General features: G+C 36.0%; 1 protein-coding gene across 1 annotated transcript; it reads right to left on the reverse strand.

The window, feature by feature from the left end:
* Positions 1-13,184: 13,184 nt before the first annotated feature.
* Positions 13,185-13,608, reverse strand: LOC140842965 (uncharacterized). Its single transcript, XM_073211178.1, has 2 exons — positions 13,242-13,608; positions 13,185-13,189 (listed from the first exon to the last, which is right to left on the reverse strand). The coding sequence occupies exons 1-2, from the start codon at positions 13,606-13,608 to the stop codon at positions 13,185-13,187; spliced, it is 372 nt and encodes a 123-aa protein (XP_073067279.1).
* Between the last annotated feature and the right edge of the window lie 705 nt (positions 13,609-14,313).

Genomic DNA, 14,313 nt, shown 5'->3' on the forward strand with positions numbered 1-14,313 from the left:
GGTCTCATCATTAATTTTATTTAAAAGATAGCCATGTTTGATCGTATGTTTGTCGGATTCATGCAACTTTGTTATTATCATAATAATAACGCACATACTCATTATTTATAATATATCATGCATATATTATAAACAGTAAACTTAAAAAAGATGATCAATCGCCAAAAAAACTAATGGCCTATGTGAGCCAAACACGGGCCTAGGTCCAATCCTAGGAAATAAATGGGAGGCAAATGCATAATTATATAAGCCTCCAATATTTACATGTCTTTGATCTTTATAATCATCATGACCTACCATCTTTCAATCTTGATCTCCACTATATTAATATTTACAAATACATATTAATGGCAAATATGGATACATCTCATGAGGTGGGAACGAGCCATAAACTAAGGCCTCTTATAAATTTATAATTATTACAATTATTCAACACAAAATATCCTAACATACACCTAGCAAATTGGGCTTGGGCTTTTGATCATCCTTCATGCATAATATCATATATCATACACCATCAATTAATTATCATAATAATAAATTGATCCAATATTATATATCCTTATACAATCACTAACCGCCACGAATATAAATTAAATCAACGAAGTAAACAAACTTCTTTGTTTACTTTCTAATTAATTTATTTATAACCGAATTCTTGTAAATTAAAATTTACTATAAATAATTAAAGTCCAACTTAAATTATTTATTTTATGAGAAAATGTATACTAATTTTGTAGATTTAAACTTAAGGGCCCAATAAGACATTTTTCACCAAAAATATTTGGGCCCATTTAAATTTTACAAATTATGTTAATCATCTAATAGCTGAACAACTCAAGGCCCATGACACTTTGATATTAAAAAACACTTTAGGAAACCCTAGTTGTCATCGTCATTGCCGGAGCTCCGTCGCCGGATTTCGGCCAACTCACAAAATTTTTTAATAAAATGAGGGGGTGTTCGGGCAGCCCCATGGGCTGCCCTTGCTGCCCAAAATGGGCAGACCCTTGGGCAGCCCAAGCTGCCCGAAATTCTCCCCAAAAATGGCCTCGATTTGTTGTAACGATTTTATCTCATGTGTTTAGAAATTTTCATCAATATAATATCAAGTATTTGCTACATAAAAAGGTAACATTAGCTCATGATACCACTTGAAAGGGGATCATAATAAGGTAACATTAGCTCAATTATTTCCAATTGGGCTCTACAGGGGCCAATGTTATTTAATTAATTCAACACTTGAATTAATTTAATTATTTGGACTCTACTAAGTCCACTAGTGTTTAATTAATTCAACACTTGAATTAATTTAATTTAGTTCATAATAATGTTTATGAAAATTACAATTTTCAAATACATTATTTATTTGAGCCATGTTTTAATTTGGGAATAGTTCCACAAATTAAAAATTACATTTCCCATAATCGTCTTATAGAAATCATACTTCTATTTTTCTTTGCGCTTATAAACTCATTTATAACCCGTTCAACACGTTGAACTATTTTCCTTCTCAACGGGATCTAGAAAGTTAGCACTTGTGTGACCCTCAATGGTTCAATGATACAACTAGCCGTTGGTTCACATCTCAATGTGATTCGAGACTAAACATGTCCTTATATGAGCATACCTTAATTGCTCCATTCTTACTTATCAACTCCTTGATAATAAGTGCGTCAGAACTCATGTATGATAGTACCCAACCAATCATGTTAAACTCCAAGTAGCATCGATTACATGATTCCCTAGGTATCAAATGATAGTGCCTGCAAGAACCAATCCATTATGGTTAGTGTACAGTACGGTCCATTCATCTCATATATCCTGATCGATTCGACAACTATTGGTATATCGAGAGCTATCAAAGAATCGATAATATGTGTCATGTCATAGTTGCATCGATGGTGTAATATAAGAAACCCCTTTCTTAATTACCACCAACACTCTAATCAGAGATTTCAAACTACATACACATGAGATCACATAGGATATCCATACCCGAAGGTAAGCGGTGAATCCCCGACTACAATTCATAGACTCCTATATTTTCGACATAACACCCAACCTTGCCACCTGATGACCCCATATGAGTTCGTAACCAAGTCAAAGTGCAATTCTAGCATATAGAGTCACAATGTTGCCCCGGGTCATAAGGACGTATGGTGTACAACCATAAACTAGGAAATTTCCACTCGGTAAGTGAGAATCACTTGGAAAGTCCTTTATGAAGGGTTGTTCAGTGTACTCTACGAGGAGAACCTATCTACATGCTCGGACATCACAATGTCCCCTACAAATGAAACATGGTACTCACATTATAGATACTAGTTTCAAACTCGAGCGGCCTTTATCTTTCTTAACGACGGCTGAATCGACTATGAACTGTTTAGAATATATACAGTATTCCAAATATGAGTTTCATGATAATCATCATATGAGCATCTCATATTCTTTCTACTATTTGTATATTCAAGGACTTTATCTAAGCAACTAGCATGGGTATACAAATAAAGATGTTCCAAAACAATAATTTCAAATATTATTAAAATAAATATTTTTTATACATAGAGTTTAAACATGAACCATCGGCCAACACTTGGCTCGACGGGCACCTACTCTAACAGATATGTAAGGCCAAGGCTCAGTTGACGGGTGAGAGTGTCGCTGATGTCCCCGCTGCCAAGAACTACGGTTACATGTAGATGGATCCATTGATCCTTAGCTGATACGAAAGTCATAACTAACGATCCAAATTCAATTAAAATGTTTAAGTTAATGTACTAGGTGTGTTCTATGCAGGTGAGCATGATATTGATGTTAATGGAGGCCTTGATGGCTGATCTTGCTTGACTGAAGGTTCACATAACCCGAGGACCAGCGCTGGTTTTCTCCAATTTAAATTAAGTTTATGATTTGAGTTTACATTAAAGATTTTATGACTTTTATGATATTTTTGAGAGGTTTTTGAGAGGATGTTAGAGTTAGGTTGATTTTGAAATATTGCTGAAACGTCTACTATTCGTTTTTCTTAAAAGGTACTAATTTTTTTTTACCTAAACTATTCGGCCGATACATATACATATATATAAAATATGATGCAACATTTTAAAATAAATCGACCAACTAACATTTGAAAATCAATAGTTTAAATCGTAAATCGTCTAATGCTTTATCAAACCTAAAACCATTATTTGAAAAGTATAGCACATACTATAACCTCTCAAAACCTCTCATAATCATAAATAAATAGTTGTAAAATCTTTTAACATAATTTAAAATCATAAATCATAACTAGTGCGGAAAACTAGCATCGGTCATCGGGTTATTTACACCTTCAGTCCAGCAAAGTCAACCATCAAGACCTCTCACATCATAATTATCAATATCACATGCATCAATCACACTTAGTGAATCTAAAAACTCAACACACATAATCTTGATAACAAGTAATACATATACAGAACACATGCACCGTAAAAATACTTGTACTTAAAATATCATTTTCATGAAAATACATAAACTTTAAACGTAACCATTTACGTAAACATTTCATGATGCATAAACTTTAAATAAAAACATTTTCATAATGATGCATCAACTTTAAACATAACTTTTTTGTAAGCATTTTCATATCATCATAAACATATTCATATTCATATCATCATCAACATATTCATATCATCATCAACATATACGTATTCTTTTTTCTTTTCGTTGAATTCAGATCGTTAATTGTGACTTTCTTGTTCATCTACGTCTACGTGTTGGGCGATGGATCCATCTACATGTAACCACAGGTTTAGCGTCCGAAATACCAACATACGTAAACCGCATGCATGCAAAATTATTTTATTTGCTTAATTGTTTTATTTAATTGTTTTTAAATTCTTGCATGATATTTATTATATGATTAAATGTATAATAGTATGATTAAATGATTATATGACATGATTACATGAAATTAAGGATTTTACCCGAATATTCGATAATAGGCAGGGAAAAAGAAACCGGGGACGACCAAGACAAGAATATGTATTTTTATTTAAATAATGGCAAGGCTTCCTAATATGATTAAAAAGATTTAATTTTCAAAAAATGTTGGAGTTCGAATTATTTTATGAGTCGAGCTTGATTTTTCCCCGGAAGCCGGTTTTAGGCAAACAATGAGTTTTAAAAGATCAAAAATATTATTTTATGGAAACTAATATTATAAACTTTTATTATTTAATTAATTATGTGTTATTGGGCCCAATTTTATTAATTTAAGTAGGCCCAATTACCCTTAAGCATGCAAGCCCAAAACCAAAACCCATTAGTATGTTAATTAATTTATAAATAAGGGTATTATGTATTCAAAACCTCACAATTCACCTCCATCAGCAGCCGTGCACACCTCACACACACCACCATATTTTTCGAAAATATCTAGAGGAGAAAAGCTTGTGTTCTTCGTCGTCCGATAGCCCAACGTCGCACCCTCGCCGAAGATCGTATATTCGAGCGTTATAAATGCAAAGACACGTTTCCTAAACTTCTTTCAAACATCATACAAATTATAATATGTGTGTTTTAATTGATGATGCATGAAAAATACGTGGGTTCGATTATTTTACGGTATGATACGTATTTTCGACGTTTTTTACGATTTTACGCTTGTTTTGAAAACTATTTTTGAATCCAATGGAAACGCTGCCAATACATGATAAAATATGAATAAAACTTGACCAAAACATGATAAGTAATTGAGAAAACAAAATCTGGAACCGTAGGAAAGAAGCAAGGTAAGAACCATGAGTTGTTTGGGTTTGTGCAAGATGAAAGGGCTCGGCCATGTTGCATGGAGTCATGGGGCTCGACCAGGTCTGGGGTTGGGTCCTAGGGATGTGGGTCATGGTCAGAAAGGGTCCTAGCATGTCTAGGACTCCTTGGTCGCAGCTTTGGAGGAGTCCCATGGAGCAAGGACTCCTCACATGTGCTTGTAGGTTATCGCAGCAGCTTAGAGGGGTTGCCAGCGGGCCTGGACACGAGACAGGCTCGTCCATCAGGATCCTATGATAATGGGCAGGGGTTGGACCAGGGGCTAGAGTGGCTGGGTCGCTGCTGGCTAGAGGAAGAATGAGAAACCGTGAGGGAGAGCAAGGTGACGCGCAGCTGCTGGTTTTCTGATCTTGGTGGCTTGCACATGGGGTCCAGGGCTTAGGCTGGGTCTAGACGTGGTCCAGGGATGGTGATGGTCATGTGGGCTCAGTGGTGGCTCGGCTGGAGATGTCCTAGTGTCACTATGAGTTCTTATGCGTGAGTTCATCCATGTGCAGATTGTGTATCTTTGTTCCAGGAGAGTTTGTTTGACCTAGGGGCTAGTTCCTGGGTTGGGCTTGGTTAGGAGGGTGCCTAGGTGGGTTGGCTAGAGTTTGGCTTGAGATGGCTCGGGCGTGACTCGAGTAAATAAGGAGTTGGCTCGGTATGTCCTTGCAAGGGTTAAATTCAAAAATAATAGAACAAAAACTGAATCCATGGGTCCACGGGTGTGGCTCATGACTTGGAAGGATAGAATAAATAATAAAAATGTTATCTTTCAAATTTGGGATCAAAATAATGAGTTTTGGAATTATCCGGGATTTTATTGCCGCACGAAAAGCTAATTAAAGAATTAATTTAAAATTCTAGTTTGAAGCTTTATAAAATTATGAAAAATTATATTTAAGTTAAAATAATTATTTAGAATAATCCCTTTTCATTAAAATTGAGAAAAATATAAAATCGATAATTTTTACGTCAGGGGCAAAACGGTAATTTTACACTTATGAAAATATGAAAACACTTGGCAGCGTCTCGAAGGATCATAACGCATGTTAAATGATATTATATGATTTAAATTGATGATTTTGATAATAATATGTATTTTTATGATTTTATGGTAAAGTTGTGCAATTTATACTGTTTTAAATTATATTTTTGGAAAGCTGTCTTATTTTATGATTTTTAAAGAAAAGGAAAAATATTTTTGAGGGATGTGAATTGACTGTGACAAAAGATATGATATATGATATATGATTTTGTGGGGATGACGTGAGGGCCAAGGCCCCAGAGGAAACACATATATGGGCCAAAGCCTAGAGGGACCAGTGTATAGGAAAAGGCCCTAGAGGACCCCGACGATCATATTTCCACGGTGGAGCCTAGTGCACACCTCCATGGACCATGTGGAGCTAAGACTGTAGTCGACCAAAGGATAAAAGCTAGTCATTTTCCAGGATCAAACTTCACCCAAAATGATATATGATTGAAAGCTTATGATTAAAACGATTTTATGATATATGATTTATGATGATGATTAAAGCTATTTTTAAATGATTTTTAAAATGATTTATTTATGCTCAAAGCTATTTTTAAATGATTTTTAAATGATTTATTTATGCACCAAGTTATTTTAAAATGATTTTTACTATTTATGATAAATGATTTTAAGTGGTTTAATTATGTCCAAAAGATATTTTAAATAAAAGTATGATTTTAATGCATGTGCTTGTATATGTATTATTTATTATCTATGTGAAGGTCGATTTAGGAGTTTTGGTTAGTTGATGATTTAGGATTTTATTTTATGCACTTGAGATTCAAATTGTTAATTTATTATGATTCATGATTATGTTAAATTATTTTATTAGAATTTATGATTTAAGATTAGGAAAAAAAAGTCGATGTCATTTCAATAGTAGTAGGTGGCGGGGACATCAGCAATACTCCACCGGTCAACTGAGCATTGGCCTTACGTATTAACATATCATCGTATACATATCTGAATCTAAGGAAACACGATCGTCGAGCTCCCACTGGGACCATAAATCTCACGATATTTCCAATATATCATCTTATTAGTCACAATTACTTCACTTCCTTCAACGTTTCATATTCTCGTCACTTTATAAAATTTAAACATGTTTATAACATTTTTCTTTTAAACCAAACATGCAACATGTCTTTTAAATGTCCATAATAAATCATAAAATTCATAAACATTTTAAAAATACCAATTTAACATATACATAACGATGAACATTTAAAATAATCATATTAACATATAAAAGAACAATTAGAGCACTGCCATGACATTTACTAATTTTCGGGTGTAAAATTATCGTTTTACCCCTAGACGTAAAATTTCACGTTTTTGACTTTTTCTTAATTCTATTGGCTCTAACATGTTCCAAATAATTATTTAAGCTTACATTAATTTTTTCATATTTTTATTTAGCTTAAATCGAGGACTATTCAATTATTCTTTGAATGTAACATATTAACGCGTTTTAATCCAGAATTAAACCAAACATTATTATAAAATTCTCAAATTAAAAACTTAGGCTTTTCATAATTATTTGAGCTTAAATATAATTTTTCATGATTTTGTAAAGCTTAAAACTAGTCGTTTCAATTAATTCTTTAATTAATGTTTCATGAGGCGATTAAATCCCGAATATATCAAAAACTCAATACTTTGATCCTAAATTTTAAACATAACATTTTTATTATTTATTCTACCCTTCCAATGTTGGATCTCGGTTTTCTCGTGCCCAAAACGCAGCGGAAGTTTAAAATTTTATTTTATTTTTGAAAAACAAAATACTATTGGACACTCGTATGGTTTTAGGATTGACATTCACAGGGTGTTAGAAACGTTATACCTTTGGTGAATAAATCACTGGGCTCCAACTATTCCGGGGTTAGCGGAGATAGCTCTTCGTGAATCCTCTACGAACGATCTTCGATCTACTAATCAGGTCCACGACCGGAATATATGTTCCTCTTCTAACTTGCACTAGAAATGTAGAAGATTTTATTTGAGATCAAGAAAATAAAATTGCTCAGAACTCTTTTGAGAGCAAAAGTACGGCAATCAATATTGGCTGAGAGAATTTGGAGACTTTCTCCTTATTATTCTTTTTCACCCAAAAATTCGGTGATCACCACTAAGCAATAAGAATAAAATATTCTAATTACTTCTTTGATCCAACATTAACTTAATTAATTTAGTTAATTAAGTTAACTATATATAATTTTGGAGAGAAATCTGCGGATGCCTTTTCTGAAATTGGAGTCAAAATCCTTATTCCTTTTTATTAAGCTTCGGTGATCTCAATCACTAATTTATCAAAGTAACATGTTCTTAATTTGATTAACTGATTGTCATTTTCTTAATAATCATATTAATTAAGTCAATGAATTTCAATAAAATCATTGAGGATGCATGTTACGTAAATAAGGAATCAAAATTCCTCATTATAATTTCTAATCAATTCTTAACTTAATTAATCTAATTAATTAAATTAATTAAAGATTCTAAATATGCATGCCAACAATGTCCAATCAGGATTTTCTTTTAATACATATATTTGTGAGATCACCAAAATATAAATAAGGCAGGTGTACTTCTTTTGACTGTTTTACAGTCATGCTCTCAAAATTTCTATAAGCTTTTATAAACTTTATTCATAAGCTTATCGATTGATCATATCAAACTTATTTCTTATAAATTCAACTCATTGAATTTATTATCTCAACGGGAACAAGTAAACCAGTGCTTGTGTGACCCTCAATGGTTCAGGGATACAGCTAGCCGTGGGTTCACAACTCTTTGTGATTCAGGACATAATCCTTTATTCGGGCTTACCCCAGTTAGCCCCATTCTTTTCATCAACAACTTGATCAAGAATGTCAGAACTCATTTCTGATTGCACCCATCGGATCATGGTAAGAGCGTCTAGTAGCATCGCCCCATGATCCCCTAGGTATCACTGATAGTGCCTGAAAGAACCGGTCGATTATGATTAACGTACAGTACGGTCCCTTCATCTCATACATCCCGATCGAATCAGCAACCATTGGTTCATCGAGGGTTGCATATTAATTCGATAACTATGTGATGACTATAATAGTGGCACCGCGTGTACTATTGAAGAACTCCTTCTCCAACGTACATCTTATACTCTGGCCAGAGATTCCATGCACTATTATTACATTAGGTCACATAGGATATCCACACCCGTAGGTGAGCGGTGAATTTCCGACTACAATGCACTGGCTCCTATATGTGTCGTAACTGTACCCAACCTCGCCACCTGATGACTCTCCTGGAGCCGGTAAACGAGTCAAAGCACAGCCCTCGCATATAGAGCCTCAGTGTTGTCTCGGGTCATAAGGACTAATGGTGTACAATCATAACCACAGACTTATCCTCTCGATGAATGATAACCACTTGGAAAGTCCGAGGGAGGGTTGTTCGGTATAATCATCATATGACTACTTATCTGTATGTTTGTACATCTCCATGCCCTTACCAAGAAACGCGGTACACAACATCACAGATGCTAGTCTCGAGCTCAAGCGACCTTTATCCATATTTTAGGCGGCTGAATCGACTAGGAACAGATTTAGATAATACAGTGTTTACAAATGAGTTTCAGCATCGAATTATGATTCATTTGTATTAAAGTATAATCAAGGTTTTTATCTATGTTTGTCACATGGGTATACAGATAAAGAAATAACAAACCATGAAATAATGAATTATATTAAAATAAAGATTATTCTTTACAATTGAGTCAATAAAATCCCTAGCCAACAGTTGGCTTGCGGGGCATCTACTCTAACAATCTCACACTTGCCCTAGAGCCAACTACCCATAAACTTTAATCACATTGCTTCGCGATGCTTCTCAAACAATGGTCCTGGCAAGGGCTTCGTAAGTGGATCAGCAATATTATCTGCAGAGGCGACTCTTTCAACTGATATATCTCCTCTTCCCACAATATCCCGGATGATGCGGAACTTCCTCAGTATATGTTTGGATCTTTGATGAGACCTTGGTTCCTTTGCTTGCGCAACGGCACCAGTGTTGTCGCAGTACACCGGGATTGGATCAACTCCATTAGGAATGACGCCCAACTCTTGGACAAAATTCCTCATCCAAACTGCCTCTTTGGCTGCAGCTGATGCAGCAACGTATTCAGCTTCAGTGGTGGAATCCGCAACGGTGTCTTGCTTGGAACTCTTCCAAGAGACAGCCGCACCATTAAGCATGAATACAAAACCAGAGGTCGATTTCGAATCATCTACGTCACATTGGAAGCTAGAATCAGTGTAGCCTTCCAATTTCAATTCTCCACCCCCGTAGACCATGAACAAGTTCTTAGTCCTTCTCAAGTACTTAAGAATATCTTTCACGGCCTTCCAATGCATTGGACCAGGGTTCGCCTGATATCTACTTGTAACACTCAAAGCATAAGCAACATCAGGAGGTGTCGATATCATACCATACATGATACTACCAATGGCTGACGCATATGGAATTCGTGTCATCATCTCTATCTCTTCATCAGTTTTGGGACACATTGCCTTAGATAGAGTAACAGCATGACACATTGGTAAGTATCCTCTCTTGGACTCTTCCATAGAGAATCGTTTTATAATGGTATCGATATATGTGGCTTGGGTGAGCCCCAACATCCTTTTTGATCTATCTCTATAGATTTGTATTCCTAATACATATGATGCTTCACCCATGTCCTTCATGGAGAATTTACTGGCCAAACATACTTTAGTTGATTGCAATAATCCTACATCATTTCCAATGAGCAGGATATCATCAACATAAAGCACTAGGAATGTCACTGCACTCCCACTAACTTTCTTGTACACACACGGTTCCTCAGGATTCTTAGCAAAACCAAACTCTTTGATAGTGCTATCAAATCTGAGGTTCCAACTCCTTGATGCCTGCTTGAGACCATATATTGATCTCTGAAGTTTGCATACCTTATGCTCACTTCCTACTGATGTGTATCCCTCAGGTTGAGACATATAAATTTCTTCTTTGATGTCTCCATTGAGGAATGCAGTCTTTACATCCATTTGTCATATCTCATAGTCGTACCATGCTGCTATGGCTAGCAGTATTCTAATGGACTTAAACATAGCAACTGGTGAAAAAGTTTCCTCATAGTCAATTCCTTGCCTTTGAGTATAACCTTTTGCAACCAGTCTTTCTTTGAAGGTCACTACCTTCCCATCCACCCCAAGCTTTCTTTTGTAGATCCATTTGCATCCTATGGGAACGATTCCCTCAGGTGGATCCACTAATGTCCACACTTGGTTCGAATACATTGAGTCCATTTCTGACTGCATGGCTTCAAGCCATTTGGTTGAATCAGTATCAGATATTGCTTCCTTAAAGTTCATTGGATCACATCCAACACAAGACTCATCCTGGTCTTGTTCATGAAGAAGCGTATATCTTGCAGGTGGTCTAATAACCCTATCAGACCTTCTAGGAGCTTGTAATTCAACTACTGGTTGTTGGGAAATGGGTTCAACTTCTATAGTTGAGGGAGTATCTTGAATTTCTTCAAGTTTTATCATCTTGCCTTTTCCATCTAATAGAAATTCTTTTTCCAAAAAGGTGGCATTTCTTGAAACAAACACTTTTGCTTCACTAGGATGATAGAAATAATATCCAACAGAATTCTTTGGATATCCTACAAAGTAGCACAAAGTGGATCTACTATCCAATTTGTCTCTCACTGTCTGCTTCACATAAGCAGGACATCCCCATATTCTCAAGTAAGAATACTTGGGAGGTTTCCCCATCCATATCTCATATGGCGTTTTATCCACTGCTTTGGTATGGACATTATTCAACAACATTGCCGCAGTTTCAAGCGCAAATCCCCAAAACGATATAGGCAATTCAGTGAATCCCATCATAGATCGAACCAGGTCCATCAACGTTCGATTACGACGTTCTGAAACACCATTCAATTGTGGTGTTGCTGGTGGAGTCCACTGTGAGAGAATCCCATTCTCTTTTAGATAACCCAAAAATTCAGCACTTAAGTATTCTCCACCTCGATCAGATCAAAGTACCTTAATACTTCTTTCTAGCTGATTTTCTACTTTAGATCTGAATTCTTTGAACTTTTCAAATGCTTCAGATTTGTGTTTCATCAAATAAACATACCCATACCTCGAATAGTCATCAGTAAAGGTAATGAAGTAGGATTGCCCATATTTTGTGCTAACGCTTAGAGGGCCACAAAAGTATGTGTGGATCAAATCCAGTAGACCATGTGCACGTTCCACGTTTCCCTTAAAGGGAGCCTTGGTCATTTTTCCTTTTAGACATGACTCACAAGTAGGTAGAGAATTTATGTCTGACAAGCCAAACATGCCTTCTCCCACTAGATTGTGTATCCTTCTTTGGGAAATGTGACCTAGTCTAGCGTGCCATATCTGTGCGGGGTTTGGATCATCCAACTTTCTTTTGTTTGTTGTTGTTTTCTTTTGTGCTTGAATATTGTTCAACGGAATATCTTTCAATTTTAAGTTATAGAGATCGTTCATTAATTCGCCGGTTCCTATCAAACATTCATTCTTGTAAATATTGCAAACACCTTTAGCAAAAACACAAGAATAATCATCTCTATCAAGCATAGAAATAGAAATAATGTTTTTAACCAATTCAGGAACATATAAAACGTCTCTCAAAAGTAACTTACAATTATTGTTCAAAATCAAAGTAACATCTCCAATAGCAGTTGCAGCAACCCTTGCTCCATTCCCCACTCTTAGAAATATGTCGCCATCTCTAAGTCTCCTGCTTCTTGCCATCACCTGCAAATCATTGCATAGATGAGAACCACATCCGGTATCCAATACCCAAGAAGAAGAATTAATTGAGACATTTACTTCTATGTAAAACATACCATGGCCAGAACGCTTCTGGGCAAGATACTCCGTGCAGTTACGCCTCCAATGTCCAGGCTTATTGCAATGGAAACAGACATGCTCTGACTTGTCGGGCTTTGATGGCCCCGAAGTGGGTTTCTTGTATGGCTTTTTGTTGGGCTTATTCTTCTTTGGTGGGGCAGAACGTTTCTTGCCTTTATTTTGGGCTCCCTTTTTCATACCGGACGATGAGCCCACTAGAAGAACATGCTTTTCTTTCTTGATTGTGGCCTCATAAGTGGTAAGCATATTGACCAACTCTTCAAGGGTGGCCTCAAGCTTGTTCATGTTAAAATTAACCACAAATCCATTGAACGAGGGGGGCAGTGACAGCAAGATAATATCAGTCGAGAGCTCAGCAGGAATAACCACGTCGAGTCCTACCAATTTCTCAATGAGCCCAATCATCCTAACACCCATCATAACACCATGCTCATGGACAGAGGTCCCATCTCGCAGACGTGTAGTCATGAGTTCTTTCACAGTAGCGTGTCTCTCTAAGCGAGTCTGCACTCCATACAACTCTTTCAGATGAAAGTGAATGTCAGCAGCATTCACAGCCTCCTCGAACCGCCTCTGCAGTTCATTCGACATAGAAGCCAACATATAGCTTTTAGCTTGGAGATCATGGTCCCACCATTTCTCAAGCTTAGCTAGTTCAGTCTCACTGATGTCCGAAGCTGCCTCCTTCGGTGGCTTCTTATCAAGCACATACAGAATATTTTCCGAGCTCAGAACAATTTTTAAATTTCGAAACCAGTCATTATAGTTAGGGCCAGTCAACTTGTTTTGATCGAGAATGATTGAAAGTGGATTGCGTGACGACATTGCAAATATACTGAAAAGGAAAAAAGATAATTGTTACTGAATATTTTAAAATAATTTTAAGATATAAAATATGGATTTTTATTTTATAAATTCCCTCCCACTATTTTGACATTTTCACCACCCTCTGATGAAAACGGGAAATCGTATTTCCTTAGTAGGCACGTAGAGTCCAATTAGCCAATTATAATCCCGAATAATATCAGCCAATTATAATTTCTAAAAGGTAGAATCTAATTGCATCCATATGCAACCTCCGCGTGTTTTGCCTCACGTTTAATAAGGACCCAATAATATGACGCCGTTTATTTTCACGTGTCAAACCAACCCATCAATATTGAATTGTAGTGGACGGTCGCCATGGCTTCCCCCAATAATATGAGCCGAAGTCATGGGAGTTCCACTCAATTCACATCATATATCCGGTGGAAGTCACAGCTTTCCGACGTCCAGGCCTCCCCAATAATATGAGCCAGACACTGTCCGCGGGTAGCGATCAACATGCAACCACGGTTGATGGAAGGCAAGAAAAATTAAACTCTTTTAATTTTACCCTTTTTTCGGTTTGATATAAATTTTGAATCATATTCAAAATGAGGGATTTTAATTTCAAAATTGTCTCATCATTTTAATTTAAAAATCGCGTGCCATGTTTGTATGTTTGCCGGATTCATGCAACTATATTATATAATAATATACATACATTCA

The sequence above is a fragment of the Primulina eburnea genome, chromosome 10, assembly GCF_022965805.1.
Source record: "Primulina eburnea isolate SZY01 chromosome 10, ASM2296580v1, whole genome shotgun sequence".
In the NCBI taxonomy this organism is placed as follows: domain Eukaryota; kingdom Viridiplantae; phylum Streptophyta; class Magnoliopsida; order Lamiales; family Gesneriaceae; genus Primulina; species Primulina eburnea.